At 38.6% G+C, this 16,487-nt stretch overlaps 2 protein-coding genes across 4 annotated transcripts in view; one reads left to right on the top strand and one right to left on the bottom strand.

The window, feature by feature from the left end:
* Positions 1-8,153, top strand: part of MGAT4A (alpha-1,3-mannosyl-glycoprotein 4-beta-N-acetylglucosaminyltransferase A) — a 76,600-nt gene extending 68,447 nt beyond the window's left edge. The window contains exons 13-16 of the mRNA XM_007428752.3: positions 70-148; positions 1,609-1,675; positions 2,338-2,450; positions 3,416-8,153. Coding sequence (XP_007428814.1) covers positions 70-148; positions 1,609-1,675; positions 2,338-2,450; positions 3,416-3,442 — 286 coding nt within the window. The 3' untranslated portion in view covers positions 3,443-8,153. The remainder of the gene's footprint in view (positions 1-69; positions 149-1,608; positions 1,676-2,337; positions 2,451-3,415) is intronic.
* A 1,610-nt stretch (positions 8,154-9,763) lies between these two features.
* UNC50 (unc-50 inner nuclear membrane RNA binding protein) lies at positions 9,764-16,281 on the bottom strand. 3 transcript variants are annotated; one of them, XM_007428754.4, is made up of 7 exons: positions 16,092-16,281; positions 14,667-14,739; positions 13,159-13,442; positions 12,387-12,507; positions 11,560-11,699; positions 11,376-11,477; positions 9,764-10,118 (listed from the first exon to the last, which is right to left on the bottom strand). In XM_007428754.4, the coding sequence occupies exons 3-7, from the start codon at positions 13,436-13,438 to the stop codon at positions 9,982-9,984; spliced, it is 780 nt and encodes a 259-aa protein (XP_007428816.1). In that variant the 5' UTR covers positions 13,439-13,442; positions 14,667-14,739; positions 16,092-16,281; the 3' UTR covers positions 9,764-9,981. The 3 variants fall into 3 exon arrangements, with proteins under 3 accessions (XP_007428816.1, XP_007428815.1, XP_088001152.1); XM_007428753.4 differs by lacking the exon at positions 14,667-14,739; XM_088145026.1 differs by lacking the exon at positions 16,092-16,281 and having other exon boundaries at positions 14,667-16,085.
* Between the last annotated feature and the right edge of the window lie 206 nt (positions 16,282-16,487).

Raw genomic sequence — 16,487 nt, 5'->3', positions numbered from 1 at the left:
TTGGAGATATATGGGTGATTTGTGATTGTTTTTCCAAATTTCTTTTTCTGTATGTTTTACATAATATAGATACCTGTTCCATAGTGGCAATCCAGAACATCCGGGGGATATATTGGTCAATACAACTGTGGAAGTATTACCTCTTAAGGTATGGAATTAATAAAGGCTATCTATTTCTTTTTCCTTTGTATGAGTGTTACAGTGAATACAGGTAGTCCTCGTGTAGCAACCACAATTGGGACTGGCAACTTGATCGATAAGTGACACAGTCGCTAAGTGCAAAATTGTGTGACTGCAACTGTGCTTATGATTTTACTTCAGCTTTCCTTTTCCCCCACTCCCCTGCCCTTTGAAATGTTTATGGGCGTTAAACAAGAAGGGAATTAATGTTTGAATTTACAATCATTCGAGAGGAAGGGATGACAAGAGAGTAAGCAAGCACACAATGGGGAATACACATAGAAAGGAATGCGCTTGTGCTGGCTGTTTGCCTAGCCTGCTTGCGACCTGAGCACACTAGGCAAACAGCCAGTGCTAGCACATTCCTTTCAATGTCTGTTCCCATTGTGAGTCTGTTTACTCTCTTGTCATCCCTTCCTCTCCAATCTCTCTGCTCTGTGAGGGGGAAAGAAAGTAAAAAAAACAGTTCAGGCACAATCTCTCTATGCCTGTCCCATTTTTTCCCCCTCCCCCCCACAGATCAGAGAGATTGGAAAGAAGGGATTACAAGAGAGTAAGCAGGCACACAATGGGGAATACACTGGCTGTTTGCCTGGCACACTTGTGGCTGGGAACTTACAGATAATCACTTCCTGCAATAATTGAGTCTGGAATCACCAGCTTTTCTTTTTTATCCCCCTGATATAAAACAAGCATGGACTTCGTGGAGCTTTATTGTGTAACTATAGCTGAAGACATCTCCCCCCTCCACAGAACAGGCCTTGTTTAAGTATTAATAGGACATCACCTATAAACCTGACTCTCCAAAGTTGCTAAACTAAAACTTCCTGCGTCTCTCACCACAGGCCATGCTGGAAGTTTTGTAATTCTGCAACAGCTGGAAAGTGATAGGTTTTCCATCTTTCTTTAAAATGTTGAGCAGCAGTGGAACCAAGGAGGGAAGGTGTATTGGACTACAGGCCTTACAGATGATCAAAAATTACTTACATTATATAAAACTCTTAACTTGTAAAACTTCACGTCAATTCTGTGTTGTCTTGGGGCTTATTTATCAGTAGATATATTTAGGATAGGACTACAGCAACTTTCAGTAGGAGTTGGGCTAGGTTTCAAAGAGGAATATAAGGTGATCAGTACATAAATAGTATTAGAGAAGACTCTGGGCGTAGGTGAGAGAAAGTTGAATATGTGTAATAAAAAGATGCAGCATATCATTATCTTTTAGGAATATTGTTCCTCTTCTTGGTACCAACTACCCATGGCCTGTTCTGGGAGGGTCCAGTCCAGTCTTGTTGGCTTCCAGAGTATTATGAGGTGGGGGATGATGGGAAGAACTGTGAATCTGTTATTCATTAGTTTATTATTAATTGTTAAACAGTTAGTTAAACCCTTTATCAGTTTCATATTATTTTATATCTCCTTTTTCAGAATGAAGAGCTGGTATTAAGCAAAGAAACCAAAGAGAAACGGTTAGAAGATGGGTATTTCAGAATAGGTAACCTAGTAATTAATACTACAGTTTACTTTTATAGAAATTTGAATACAAAGCTTAAGTAATTCAACTTACGGCTCACTTTGCGTTACTATTGGTCTAGCTGCATACCGAACAAGTTCAGGTGACAGAATTTCATGAACCAATCTTAGATAAGGTATCTGAACAGCTGATATTGTATTGGCATTATCACAGAATAAGAAGGTATATTGTGACATCCTGCAACTGTGAGATCTAGGGAAAAAATACAGCCACCTAAAGTATGGATTCTGAACTCTGGATCACTTCATTAAATATTTTTGTAGTACAGAATTTATTCCAAAGTGGGACTTTGAAGTGCATAACCTTGGGAAAAGATGCAGCTGCATTAAAGAATTTGAGGCAAGTGCTATGTTTGCACTCCCCGTGTTCTCTGAAGGCCTTTTTGAAATTGTACATTTTCAGCTAAATAAAGTGATCATACTATTTCAATTGATAGAATAAATAAGCAGAATAAAACCCATCAATCAATTGTGATATATTTGCAGTTGAAAATTTTGATTTTGTTCATATTGTCCATAAAAATCCATTTTTTGTAATTTGTGCAAATTGAATAGAATTACATGTAAGTGATATCTTGGATTTGCTGAGTGTATACTTATTTAGAATGACTTTTGCTTTTGAAGGCAAATTTGAAAATGGCATAGCAGAAGGAATAGTCGATCCCAGTCTAAATCCAATTACAGCTGTCCGACTGTTGGTCATACAAAAGTCATCTGTCTGGGCAATTATAAATGAGGTAAGAGTTAAACAAAAGGTGCTTAATAACTAGAGCATTTACTTTCAAACATTTCAGATCTTAAGTCTCTTATTTTCTTAAATAAAATATCATGGTATCTTACATTTTTGGGACTATTCTGAATATTTCTCCTTTATAAAAGTTAATCAGTATAGCTGCTATGCAGTGAAGAAGAATATGAATGCTGATACTGGGTGCAGAATTCAGCATAGTTTGATTTTTGCACTTTACAGCATTTGTATGTTCTTGACTTCCTGCCATAGACTATGATATTCCAGTGGTGTGAATTGAGTTAGATCCAAAGTTGTCCTTCTGTTTGTTGAAAAGCTCTTTGACCCCCCCCCCCCATTTTTCCTATCTGCAATACTAGCCACGCTATTCCAGAAGGTTCTCCAGTTCCAGAGATCTGATTTCTAAGAATAGCAGAGGAAAGAAATTCACCTCTTCTATTATCAAGCTCCAGAGTGCCATTTCTATCAATATATTCTGCTCACGGACTTGCCAAGTTGTATACATCTGAAATGTCATGTTGGGAAAGACCGGCTTAGATTGACTGAGAAATTGGAGCTTATAACTTGCAATATACAGTAGTAAAGAGCTATATCATACCGTATGATAGAAAAGAGGCGGTAGATTGCTTCACTTTTATCTTTCAGTAGTAGTGACCATCCAGATGTATTGAACAATTAACTCCCAGCAACCTCTGTTATCATGACTCATGGTGACAGATGCTGTGAACTTTGATCCAGCAGTTCATCCCATATCTGATTTAACAGGCATTCTTGTATCAAAACACATGCAGATGCACATTCAAAAATTGTGATTTTGTTGTGCTCCCACGCATCTGTTAAATCTTGCAGAAATATGATTATACCACACTGAAAAAAAGCTTGTGAACTATGTTTTGCTGAAGTGTTTGGCCATTTAACAGCGTCTAGCAGACATTTTTCAATTCTACATTGCAGATGCATATTAAAAAACTCCCCAACTGATCAGTATAGAAGAAGGAAGAAGAAAAAGGATATATTTGGAACATTTTTGCAAAATCGACCAAACTGCAGAAGGAAGACATTGAGTATGCACCTTATTTCAACTCAATTTCTCACTGAAACACTACCTCCTGTGAAATCTACTGTAGTTCAGAAGATTGACTCAGCAAGAAGGATTTGTTACAATATAGAAACTCTACTCACCTGGCATTATTTATCTAGATCCATAATTTGAACATGACTTTGGCTGACAAGGGAGCACAGAAATCCTCCTCAGCCTGTCCAGCGGTGATGGGTTACATACATAAAAGGTGTACATATTGTTACATTCCTTGGAAATGAAAAAAAAGGTGTTAAATACATTTTATGAAGAGGGTACTTTTTGAAAGTCCATTTATTTTGTTAATGAAAACCCTCTTTTATAGATTATCAGGGATATATATTCAAAAATTTTAGGGTATTTAATTTATTAAATAATTTGAAAAGTACATATTTTTATGCCAATAATAACTTGATTAATTTTTTTAAATGAATTACCTTACTCCTTGAGTTAACTCTACATTTTCCTTGGTTAATGATCGTGTTTTGTAATGTATTGCCATGGTTAGAAGAGTTAAACTGAATTTGCCAATGAAGCACTTTTGTACCATACCAGATTCTCCTGCACAAATCCCACTGAAATAAGAAGGGTTTCCACAGAAGAACATCCTCATGAGAGGTTCGCAGAATCAAGGATATGGTGTTCAAAGATACAAACATGGCATGCAAAGACTTTGAAGAACATTCCCTATGGTTTTCGCAACCCTGGAATTAAGGAATTTTATATTTCAATAGAGTGTGTGAAGTCTGCAGCAATTTAAAGTTTGAATCATTCCCCATTAAAGGGGCACTTTGATAACAGGTTGTTCTTTTTTAATCTTTGTAAAGTCTTCTTCAATGCAATCAACCAAGTTGCTCCTTTGGATAGCAATGCATTCTGAAATCAACCTTTTTTTTGGTTTTGCATCCCCTTTTGAATGAACTCTGCTCAGTGCTTTTGAATGATTTAATTTAGCATTATGTTAAGGATAATGGAAATAGATACACAATAACCTCAGCTGAGCTTTTTAAATTGTAACTTCGTCCTTAAATGTTGAAGTGGTTTCTGTTTTCTGAAGATCCAGCTTCTGCTTAAAAGCATTGCACTCCAGCTGACTGGAGCAAGGCTTCTGTGATCTAAATGCTGCTCGTTTTTTTGTACTTCAAGGAAAAGAGAGATGTTTGCTTGGTCACCAGCCTTGAAGAGAGGCAATTCAAGCACTCTGTGCTCTTTGGCACGGAAAACATGCAATAGTAAAGGAATAATAGTAACAAAACTATTTTTTCTTATGTAACTCCAGCCAAGGTATGAAAAGCAAGGCTTTTTTTTTTTTGAGTTCTGTGACTCACACAGGTAAACTGAATCTTCTTCAGCAGTGGTAGCTTGTGTCATGAGTTAATCCTTAGATACTTCTGTGTCTTGGATGTAAGTTTTTGCCAAAAATCACTGTCTCTCTTGCCTCCTCTCAAAGATAGAAATGATTTGTAACGTGTTGATGGGATTGGATATCTGTTTTCTGTTTGAGTCCATGGGGAGCCTGACAGCTTCTAAAGAAAAAGGATCAGAATATGATAAAATACTTGAATTGTTTCAAATTGTTTAAGACTTGAGATTGCTCTGATTTTAATTAGATGGGATCCTATATTTATGAGGTAGTTTTGCTGAACTTCTTTGTTGGTTGGGAACATATACATTCAGAAGTACTTATATGATATACTGGCTGAGTTCTGAATTTGAATATTACCACTTCCACAAAATTAGTGGGTGGCCTGTCCTGATTCCAAAATGGAAGGAGTAATAATGATGGCCAATTTTACAGACATATAATAAGGTAATGCAGACCTCTGATACCCAAATTGTTTTATAAATCTTAGGTGTTAAAATTATAGTTAGAAAACCTGTAAGCTGCCTGTGATACCAAACACTAATTGAAATGAATGTGTATTTAATATTGACATGCCAGGATGGTGTGGGTGGGTGGGTGTAGGATATTTATGATCAACTTGATGATGATGATAATCAAGAATAACAGTTTCCTACACAAAGTTAAGGTTGGGTAGGAAAAACACAGATAACTGATGAGAAAGCTGGTCAAACTATGTACATTTGCTTTATATGAAAAGTGATTAAGTACTAAAGAATAATATGTATGAACATATGCATTTCCTTATTTTTATTTTGCTATGAACAAGTTGTAAAGCTATATAGTCACCTGTCCTAGCTCTCAAGCTAACATAGCAGATCAGTGATTTATGAGACTCTGCCTCATAAATGTGAGATTTCCTGTCTCCAGCAGCTTATTCCAGTGTAGTTTGTGCAGGTTTATCAACATTTTGTATTTTAATTTAAAGGTTAGTCTGAATCTTTGATCTAAATGTAATTTGCTGTTCTCTTCCAGAGACCGGTAGATCACTTCCTTCTATTGAATGTATGCTCTTTGTTGAAATGTCCCCTCTCCAAAATCAGTAGCTAATTGATTTAACAGTTATCCAGAAATCAAAAGTGATCTCCTCCAGTGCAACTTTAGGCATGCTTAGTCAGATGGAATATCTACTGTGTTCAGTAGGGTGTATTCTAGTATGCAGGATTGCAGTTCTGATGTGTTAATCACTAGCTTTAGTTCTTGAAACCTCTACAGATAGACAGATCTGTACAGATGTCTTAGGTATAAACCATTCCATGTAATAAAGAACTACACAGATAAGGAGGTGCGCTAGCAAAGTTTTCTTGTATTGCCAATTGGAAATGAGAAAAATGTATCTCAAAGTAGTAAATAGCAATTCTTTATATTGCCAGTTTTAAAGATCAGACATGTTTAGGGTAGGCTTAAATCGGGTAATAATACCCATCCCCTAAAGCGATTGGCCATTCGTATAAGGACATCTGAATGGACCAATAAACTTCTACATTGGTTAATGTCCAATGAAGAAAAGAGCTTGTGTACAGTTATCTACTGCTTCAGCTATAGTAATAGAATTGTCTTAATCTGATGCTAAGTTAGAGATTATTAAAAATGATTTCAAATGCTTTCTTTTATTCTTTAGTGGAAGATTTAGATTATTCTTTTGTAAGGATAACAGTGAGAGAGCCAGTTTGATGTCATGGTTAAGGCATCAGGCTAGAAACTGGGAGACTGTGAGTTCTAGTCCTGCCTTAGGTACAAAGCCAGCTGGTGACCATGGGCCAGTCCATCTCTCTCGGCCCTAGGAAGAAGGCAGTGGCAAACCACTTTTGAAATCTTGCCAAGAAAACTGCAGGGATTTGTCCAGGCAGTCACCAGGAGTCAATACTGATTTGAAGGTCAGATTAAAAAAAAAAGTATAACGGTATGCATTGAGTTGGTACTTAGAATAATTTGGCTGAATGGAATATGCAAAGAGCTTATTGCTTTTCAATAAACACATACAAGAATATTTCATGAGAACTTGAATGCAACTATGAAGAATGTATTATGTCATTAGGCTGAAAGCAAGTAGGTTCAATAGAAAACTCTCACTTGGTGACTTAGTAAAAGAAAGTTATATCCTGATGTTTGGATTATATAACTAACTTGTGGAATTTCCTCGTGCCTAGGAACACATCCTATAACATCTGCTCAACCAGACAATTTACAATTAAAATTTTAATTTCTACAATGGGAATCTAATACATGGCACTAGATTTATTTTTAATTCCAAAAGTGGCTCATAAGTTTTCCTATAAAATAAAAGTGACATGTGATAACAGGCCAGAATTTTGTTTAGAAGAGTGCCTGATTTGGGGGGGGGGGTGGCATTTTGGTGAGTAACCAAAATAACCTATGCTTTGCCATAGGTTATATCCTCCTATTAGCCATATTGGAATAGGCAGGTGCTCTTCCCAAATTTCATTTTGCTAGGGTTGTGATATGTTCTCAACGTTCTAAATGTGCCCATCATAGTTGCAGTCCCCTGACACATTTTCTTAATATAAGTGCAGCTGAACCGAATGTTCAAGTTGCTAGCATACTTCATTTTTAAAACTGAAATATTACATCTTAGCAGATGATAATTAAGCATAGTTATTTTAAATATTAATAGGTGTCTGGATATCTCTGGTGCTCAAAAAAATCCCAGTTTTTTAAAGGAGCTTTTGAATTCCCCCCCCCCCGCCCCAAGGGAGCTTTTGAAATTCTTCCTTTCTCCCTGCAAAACTACAAATATTGCTTCGTGCCCATTCTTGCCTATTAGGTCTCAAATTCAGTCTATTTCCTCCTGAGTCTGCTTCTGGAGAAAGGAACAACTTGTACATTACTTGAATTATGGTGTTTTGAAGATGCTATTTTGATTGTCAGTAGGAACCAATTTACTGTTTTAAAACATTTAGAGTTACCCAACTCCTTTTTTGGCTCTGTCGGCTTTCTAGTTGTGCTTCTGTTCTTGTGCTTGTGAAATGTGAATCTTGGTCCTACAGCCAGACTCCTCCTTGGGACACTCCATGGTATGATTAATCGTTTTCATTACTTGTAAAACTTTTTTAGAGCTAGATTTTGATATTGTTAATCTTGCTGCTACATTTGAAAACCTAACTGGGTCATGTTAATTGTGCCTTTCATCAATGCGCTATGTGCCAGAGCTGCCCATGTACTATTTGAAATAAATATTTTTAAAAACCGCATTCTGGAGTCATAACTAGAAAAAAACATTGGAAGGTTTTGGGGAGGGGCTGAAAGTATTTGCATTAGAGAAATACCACTTGAGACAGTTGTGCACTTAAAATTAACCTACAAAAATGCTTTTTGCATGCAAGTTTTTTTAACAGGGAGATACACAGACCCAGTGTAACTCCAGCTGACACAGAAAGGGATACTTCTGAAGAGTTTTTAATTTCTGAGGTGGGATGGTGATTAGGGGGAGAAGATGAAAAGGAAAATTGCAGTGACATTGTTCTTTGTCCTGCAGGATCACTTTGTGGGATTATATGCAGCGATACCCTTACATTTTTTCCTTATCGTTTTCACACGATTCCCCTTTATTTCTTTTATCCAATTTCCCATTTCTCTCATTCATTTCATTTTCCCTCCTGCAAACTATTACATATTATTTGTATTCTTTAAAAAAACAACTGTAAATACAATATTCTTTTTCCTCTTATCCTTCCAAGAGTGTTGTCACACACCACCATGTTCTACTGATAGGTGTTAACCTGCTAGACAGTGCCACTGGAAAGAGTGAATGGATAACAGGCATCTTGGTTAATGTGCACTGGTAAAGAATTACTGGAAATGCTGCAGAAGCCATCTGCAGTAATTTTGCTGCTACATCACAAAGGAAACGTTCTCAAATTTTCTGTGGCATGACTGTAGCTTTTTTGTACATGAACAGCAAAAGGTATGGCCATTTTAGTGAGCCCAAGAATAAAGGAGTGCAATTTTAAAAATCTCTACACTTTCTATAAAATTTGTCAGGCTTTATGTTCTTATAAAGGCTTATATATCCTGTAAAATCTACGAGCACAACTGCTTTATGCTTTTCCCATGTGCTCCAGTTCTCCTGAATGGCACTCTAGAATTGCGTATGTGTTAGAAACTATCTTCCAGGCTAATACAAGACTGGTTAGACTACTTTCCAGAGTACGTGGCCACAGAGTGGGTTGGGAGTGTTTCCCAAGTGATGGCTACTATCTGATGCCAATAAACCATATTCTAGCCACCTTACTATTTCCTTATTTGGAATGAGCTTCAAAGAAGCTGTGCTACTGCTACCAGCAGATCCATATGAAGCATTAGGCTTTTTGTTACATTTTTATCTCACCTTTTTGTGAGATAATGTAAAGTGGCAAACATACCTAATACTCCTGCCTCCTATTTTCCCCACAACAACCACCCTGTGAAGTGGGTTGTGTTAAGAGAGAGTGACTGGCCAAAAATCTCCCACCTGGCTTTCATGCCCAAGGGAGGCTTAGAACTGAGTCTTATTTCAGAAAATTAAAAAAAACACCATCCTCACTCAAGATTTCTTATCTTGCCCTCCTGAACTGGGGTACAGCCTTCTCCAGCTCCCATGCATTTATGAGGTAACAGTTGCATTATTCCTTGATTTTCCTAGGGTAGCCAAGCTTCGGAGAAAAACATTGTCTTCAAAACACACGGGGTATTTACGAGTAAAATAAAATCACCCTCTGTACTGAAACTAGTCTTATCCTGAAATTTAAAATATCTTATTGAATGACTTAATAAGTATAAAGGGGTATGAACAAATCTATTTAAAAGCAAACTTGATTTTAAAAAAATCTTTATTACAGAGATATACAACTCTTCCACAAGGGAGGGATAGAGAAGAATACAGAATTATTGTCAGAAGCTGTCAATACATTTTTTAAAAAACCAAATATTTTGTATACACCGATCTACAGTGAGGAATAAGTTATTTACAGGAATGTACAAGAGTATCTTCATCTCACCAGGGTTGACATTTGCCCAAGATGCCATTTATTGGAGACCAGTTTATTTTACTCTATATGTGTAGAAAGTGCAAAGTGCTTTTGTGAAATTCCATCCAATTGCTAATGAAATCACATACATCAGGATGAGAAGCGCAAACGGGTACAGAAGGATCACGGTGTTCTTCAGGAACGGCAGTGCTGAAAGAGGGAGCAGAGCTTCAGTAGAAAGCAAGACTGCCTCCCGCTGTATCAACGGTAAGAAAAAGCAGGAAGCACGCCCTCTGGTGTGCAAGAAAGCTAGTGTATTTTCACTAAAAAGCACATCCCCAGAGCAACTGCTAATTCTTGGAAATAGAAACCCTCCTGAAACAAAAACAAGCTGGTGGAGGAAACAGCAGTCTTCGCAATCCAGTAGGTTACACAATTCACTGTATACAAGAGGGGGATTGGGCTTATTGCTTCAGTAGCGGCCAGCGCCCTCTCGCTGGGCGAGACAACTACGGAGGTTCTGTGCTAAGGAGCCAAAGTAAAATCTTCCTTGAACTGAGCTGCTCTCTGATTACATGGACACATCCATCTTGCTTTTTGGCCAAAATGCCACTACCACCACCTGGGATGTGTTTTTAAATTCCCAGTCTAGCCAACAGTCCCAGTATTGGACTCCCCTCCAAGTACTAACCAGTTCAACTCCACTTAGCTTGGCTAGGCACTGCCACCTTGCTATTATTATGTTAAGGGGAACAAAGGCCAAATTCCCTCTCATGGGTCCAACCCCATATAGCCAATTCTATGTACTAATTGCTAACTCTGTCTACAAATGTTGGTTCTTAGGAAAGTAAAAGGGCACCATCTACGCTACAGAGAGAGAGCAGGTGCAGAAGACCCCTCAAACATAATAAATGGTCCTTGTAGTACCTGCAGATGCCATGCACCAAATCCTGAAATTAAATAACAAATGGCTGAAATGTTAAGAAATCTCAGCACTACAGTGGCCAAAATCTTGTGTAACCACATGATCGGATCCAGTGCCTAAAAAAGTTTACTTTAGGAAAAAAGTATGTTGAAGGGGGATTCAACATACCCATTAGGCAAGGAATGCAAACTTCCGAGGAAAAGCAAAGCAAAATCAGTGGAAGGATAAGAATAGAACAGCAAATATCCAGGGAGAAGATAAAGCTGGTTGCTACCCTAAGGAGAACCAGTCCATACTGCATTGTCATGTTGCATGCCTCATTTGTTAAACACAGTGCAATACAGGCATGTATAATTGTAGCTCAAGTATCTGCTGTTCCAGATACACCAAGCCCAGTGCTTTCAAGTGGGATGGTGAAATCCTAATTAAATATAAACTAAAGCATGATATACCATTTACGCATAGGCTTGTACAGCTGCCATTAAGACCCTTCCTTCCTATCTGCAATACCTATTCTTGCTGAAAGCTGTACTGTTACTTACCACTGTACCCTAGAAATGTCACGTAGATGTAGTAACTAATTGCAATCAGCCAGAAAGTATTCCCAACAATATAGCCAAGAGATGAAGCTGATAAAATTACATCTGCAAGAGATAACTCAGTCTCAGTATATGGCATAAAAGCAAGCAAGACAATAAAAGTGCTTCAATTAAAAAAAATACTTACAGTGAATGAAAAACAACTGGATGAAATGCAGGATGACAAGAAGTGGGTAGAAAGCGTTCAAATGAACATCAAAGGCATATCCCCATTCTACATCATAGTCTCTGTTCGGATGCTTTAGCAAGAACTTATTGGAAATGAACCTTTGGGGGGGAAATTCAGAACCTACATATTAAAATTGCAATGCTTTACTATTTCAACATAGCATGAAATAACTCTTTAAACAACTTTCTTGTGTGTAACATTTACTCTTTTGGGGTTTTGTAGTACTTTCAAATCCAAATATATTATTGATCTAGAAATTCAAAATAAATCTTAGAGTTCTTTTAAGGAATGTTGTAAAAGCAAAAGAAAAGTTTTGATTCCTTAGCAAAATATTAAAAATACAAATGTACACTTCAGTAAAGAAATTTTATTTTTAGACCTTCCTCTTCCCAAATCAGGACAAGAGAAGAAAGATTTCTTTCCCATTCTCTCTGATATAATATGTGCCTATTATGTGCCAAAGAATCCTAAGTATATTTTTCCAGCCATTTTCTAGCCCTGATGGCTTCCATGTACTCCTTCTGATGCATACATAAATGTCAAGTAACAGTAATATGGTAACAAATGAACTCAGAATTAGTTTTAAATTCATATGACCCTCTCCAGAAGGCAAATCCAGTATCTGAGCATCATTTATGCGCCATCATTTAAAATATTCTAGACTTTTCTTTTAGCCAAATCTTGAGCTGATACTGGAATTCACTATTAATTATAAATCACTGTTTGGAACTTGCAATATATACATCCAAAAGCCTGTATTTTAAGATTATTTTAAAGAGACTTACCACATTAAAGTTGCAATTAGAAGGCCAACTCCTACACAGTCTATAAAAACAACCCACAGCAGCAGCTTTATCATTTCAACGAATCCCAAGCTTAGCACAAAGCCAAACCCTATAGTGGATACTGAAGGAGGAAGATGAACAGCAGTGACATATCTGATTATTTCATGGTGTACAATATGCTCTAACTTTGAATAGCCACGTGTTCCTCAAATTTTTTTTAATACTGTTTAGAGAAGACCCATTCAACAATATAATATGCCTCCATTTCAATAAAGTTATATTGCTTAGTTTCATCTTTCCAAGCAAATACTTCATATTCCTTTATGGTCAATACTGCTGCTAGTCTGAAAACTAAGACATATGTATGTATGTATGTATGTATGTATGTACATAGGGTACCTTGGTAGTATTTTTCTAGTGAGATGTTTCTAAGTTGACAAAATGAGTTATAAATCTGTTTTTTTAAGACCAGGGATGATTATCTTGGCATTAGCCCACTTACCAACAGGGAATTACTGGACATTGGTGGTTACTAGCTAGGGTTCACATAAAATTCTGAGTTACTTCACAAATACTATGGATTTGACTCTACCAACAGGTGATCAGAGTTTTCAAGAAGATGCAGCATGGTGCATCTAGCTCTCAATTCTGTAATGGTTTACTGTTTTATTGAGCACTACATAAATCACCAATATGTTATTGAGGACTCACTATTACCAATACTTCAGGGCACCAAGCTAGAAAACAATACTTTAAGTTTTCAGCTACTCACCACACAGCCAGATACTCAGCAACACAAGGAAAGCAGGGTCATCTCTGGCCCACTGGTCTTTTGTTTGTTTCCTATACTGAAAATTTCTGTACACCTTCTGTGGTGAAGTGAATAGGTACAACATCTGCCATAGAGCAAACTCAAAGTCCATGTGACGAAAGTGGAGGAGTCTCCTCAAGTATTTATAGCGCTTTGCCCCTGCTGTGTGTCTTGCTGATGCTCTAGTATTTAAAGGTCCATTGCCCTGATCTCGGGGATTAATTGATGTGGTAGGCAACATCTTGCTAAAGAGGAAAAAATAGCCATGATTTTTTAAAAGAAGTATATTTGAGCTACAACTTCAAAGCAGGTGCCAGTTTCCATGTTTATTTTATTATTTATTAAACAAACTTATATGGCCATCCAACTCACACACAGTGATTCCGGGTGGCTTACAGAATTAAAATCCACAATACAAAAAGCCCATCAACCTCCCCCCCCCACAGCGGCTACAAACACTGTATATATACTGTATGTATTTACTTACTGTATTTATACTGTAAACCACCTATTCCCAATTACTTGGGAGTAAATCCTTACTCTGCTTTATGTAAGCATGTACTAAATCCCATTATTAAACATACAGTAGCAAGGTCAATCCTCACACTATCCGTTAAGTACACTCGAAGTGTTAACATACTAGATAGAATTGCAAAAAAAAATCATTTATCAATAGATTTCAAATGAAAAGGTCACAAGCTAATGGAAAAAAGTGCCACTTGGTCTATTTGGCATCACTCTTCTTGAATAAGCAGTTTAATATTAATACCTTGGCTAAGGTCATGGTTTTATATAATGCTCTGGTTGTGGCAATGACATGATTCAGTACAAAGGACTCAATGCCTAAATTGGTATGAGAAAGTTTTAACTATTTCTCATGAGATAGTGGTGATAGTGGTTGCTTTAAAAAAAACAACAACAACTCACTGTTTCCATGAAAACTGGGACCTGTTCAGGACAGGTCCCGAATAATTTCAGGATGCATACCGCAAGCTTGGCAGAATTGACCACACCAAAATACTGACCAAGCAGAAAGCAACAGTAAATCACTGATAGCCTTTTCTCACTACGCCCCCCCCCCGCCCCAAAGGATCCATTCAGGTACCATAACAAACCCCAGCTTCTTGCTACATGCATGATCCTCCTCTTCCCCATTTGTGCAAGAGAGTTATGCAGTCGGTATAGTTCAGACCATGCTTATCTTCTCCCACAGGCCAAACTAGGACAAACTACATACTGAGTTTGTGAAGCACCTCTAAAGGATCCAAAATTTTAGTAATTCATAAGACCATTGAGTTGTATTGGAATGGAAAAATAATATATCATTTTTCTTTCCTGAATAGTAGACCTAGTCAGAACTGTACTGCATCTGTGGAAGCACGCTGGGAGACTGCAGAAAATGACAGCACAGGGAAGAAAGTCTATAAAATTAACTTTGACAAAAACAGGCAACAACTGAGCTCTTATACCTTTTGATCCAAGGTAGTAATCTCAAATGGCTAGGGAAAGTTTAGGGAGAAGAAAACCATTCAGCAGACATAACTGTGGAAGAACAAAATGAAAGTAAATCAGTAAAGGGAGCGGAAAAGCCAGCTGCAGAGAACAAATACACGTTTGCAAGGTCTTTTTTTTCTGAGGGAAGGTTAAGGATGCAATAAATATAGAGCAGGCTGTGTCTTCCAAGAATGCCCCCTGTGCATCCTCAGTAGTCCCACCGATCTTTGGAACAATGTTAGTGGGAGATTCCAATAAGATTATCCTTGCCGCTAAAGTCAGAAGGGGAAGAGTGAAGCTAAAAGTAATCCACAACAGGGATTAGCCATGAAAGAAGCTCCTAGGAGAAGGAACCCCAAAAATTAAACCTGGAAAAAGGCAACAGCAAACCACTTTAGTATTCTTGTCAAGAAAACTATATGGACATAGATCAAACATTTGGCTAAGCTTGAGTGAGACCAAGTTAGAAGGACCCTCTAGCTATGATGAACTCTCATGATGATGATGCGGCTAGATCAAAGCTGTAACAGAAAAGAGAAGAAGAGGTGAAATCCCAACAGTCAGGACAATGCCGGGGCGGATTGTGGAAGAAACTACAGAACATAAAATTCAGAAAGTTAAAGAGTAGGCAAGCCGGTAAAATTTGTTCTGTAAGACATACAGTTGCAACATAAAATCAATGGAAGAAACAGATACGCTAAATTTATAAAAGGAGAACCCAAAATCCTATGGGAAGAGAGAGAGGCGTTCTGAAAATAGAAGCAGAAAAATTGTTCCTAAAATTCCAAAGAAGAAAAGATACAAGCGGCTTTGGGTTCAAAAACAGATAAAGAGGGGTCAGTCTGTTGAAGAAATGAAGAGAACATCAGTCCTAGAGGGGAAGGCAATGAGAGATGTAGAACAGCTTGGAGAATAAAACAGGCTGTTTCTGCAACAACAAAAATGCGAATGGTTAAAGCAAAGTCTCATCTGCGGTCGTGCTTGACAAATCGAGGGGAACACAACCAGTAAAGTGGACAGAATCAGGAATAACCGTCGGAATGTCCCTGAAGGATGCGATGTGACGTGGTGGAGGGCATTCGCCCATTTGATCCCCTGGGCTCGGGCCCGTCGGTTAGACAGAGGAGAATTAACCGACGAGCCATCGTAACCTCCCTCGGCCATACCAGCTCCGCAAGTCAGAGGCGGAGCGGAGAACAGCTGGGAAGGGAGGAGGCGGGGAAAGGCCGCAGGTACTGCCTCTTAAGGCAGCAGTGATCGAGGCCTTAGGAAGCGCCGACTACAACCGGGGGCGCCGCTTGGGGACGGGGAAGAGATAAAAAGAGGGCGTGGCTCTGCTCGGATCCGACGCGTTCTAGAACCCGGGCAAAGAACCCCCAGAACGTTCCACCCGCTTTCACCTCACGCGGCGCGGCGACGGCCAACCCCGCCTCTTCTCGCCTCGTCGCTGCGCCCGGGGCACGAAAGAGGCGCCCGAGAGGCAACCCCCAGCCCGCAAATCCGGCTTGGTTACTACCGCTGCCGCCGCCACTCACGCCAGCTACGCTTCTGATCTTCCTGTAACTTCCAGCCAAAAGGCACTCAAGCGCATGCGCACGCAAGGGACACGGAGTCTGGCGGGTCGCCTTTGAGCGCGTGCTGATGACGTACACGGACCTTTGAAAAGGGTAGAAGGGTCTCTCCGTTCAGTCGTGGAGCAGGGATGATTGACTGTGGGCTATGTTGCAAGGTGGTTTTCAGTTTGGTTCTAAATCAGGGTGCCTCAACCTTGGCAACTTTAAGACGGGTGGACTTCA

The sequence above is a fragment of the Python bivittatus genome, unplaced genomic scaffold (genome assembly GCF_059951505.1).
Source record: "Python bivittatus isolate LINGU-HERP-01145 unplaced genomic scaffold, Pbiv_v1 ctg000350_np1212, whole genome shotgun sequence".
In the NCBI taxonomy this organism is placed as follows: Eukaryota; Metazoa; Chordata; class Lepidosauria; order Squamata; family Pythonidae; genus Python; species Python bivittatus.
The sequence above is the reverse complement of the archived record's forward strand: the minus strand, read 5'-3'. Positions and strand labels throughout refer to the sequence as shown.

Coding starts and splice junctions, on each gene's coding strand:
- UNC50 (XM_007428754.4), bottom strand. CDS start 13,438: ATGTTGCCTACCACATCAATTAATCCCCGAGATCAGGGCAATGGACCT. Junction 11,700..12,386: donor CTAATTGCAACTTTAATGTG/GTAAGTCTCTTT, acceptor TCCCCCCCAAAG/GTTCATTTCCAATAAGTTCT. Junction 10,119..11,375: donor GACATTTCTAGGGTACAGTG/GTAAGTAACAGT, acceptor TCCCTCTTTCAG/CACTGCCGTTCCTGAAGAAC.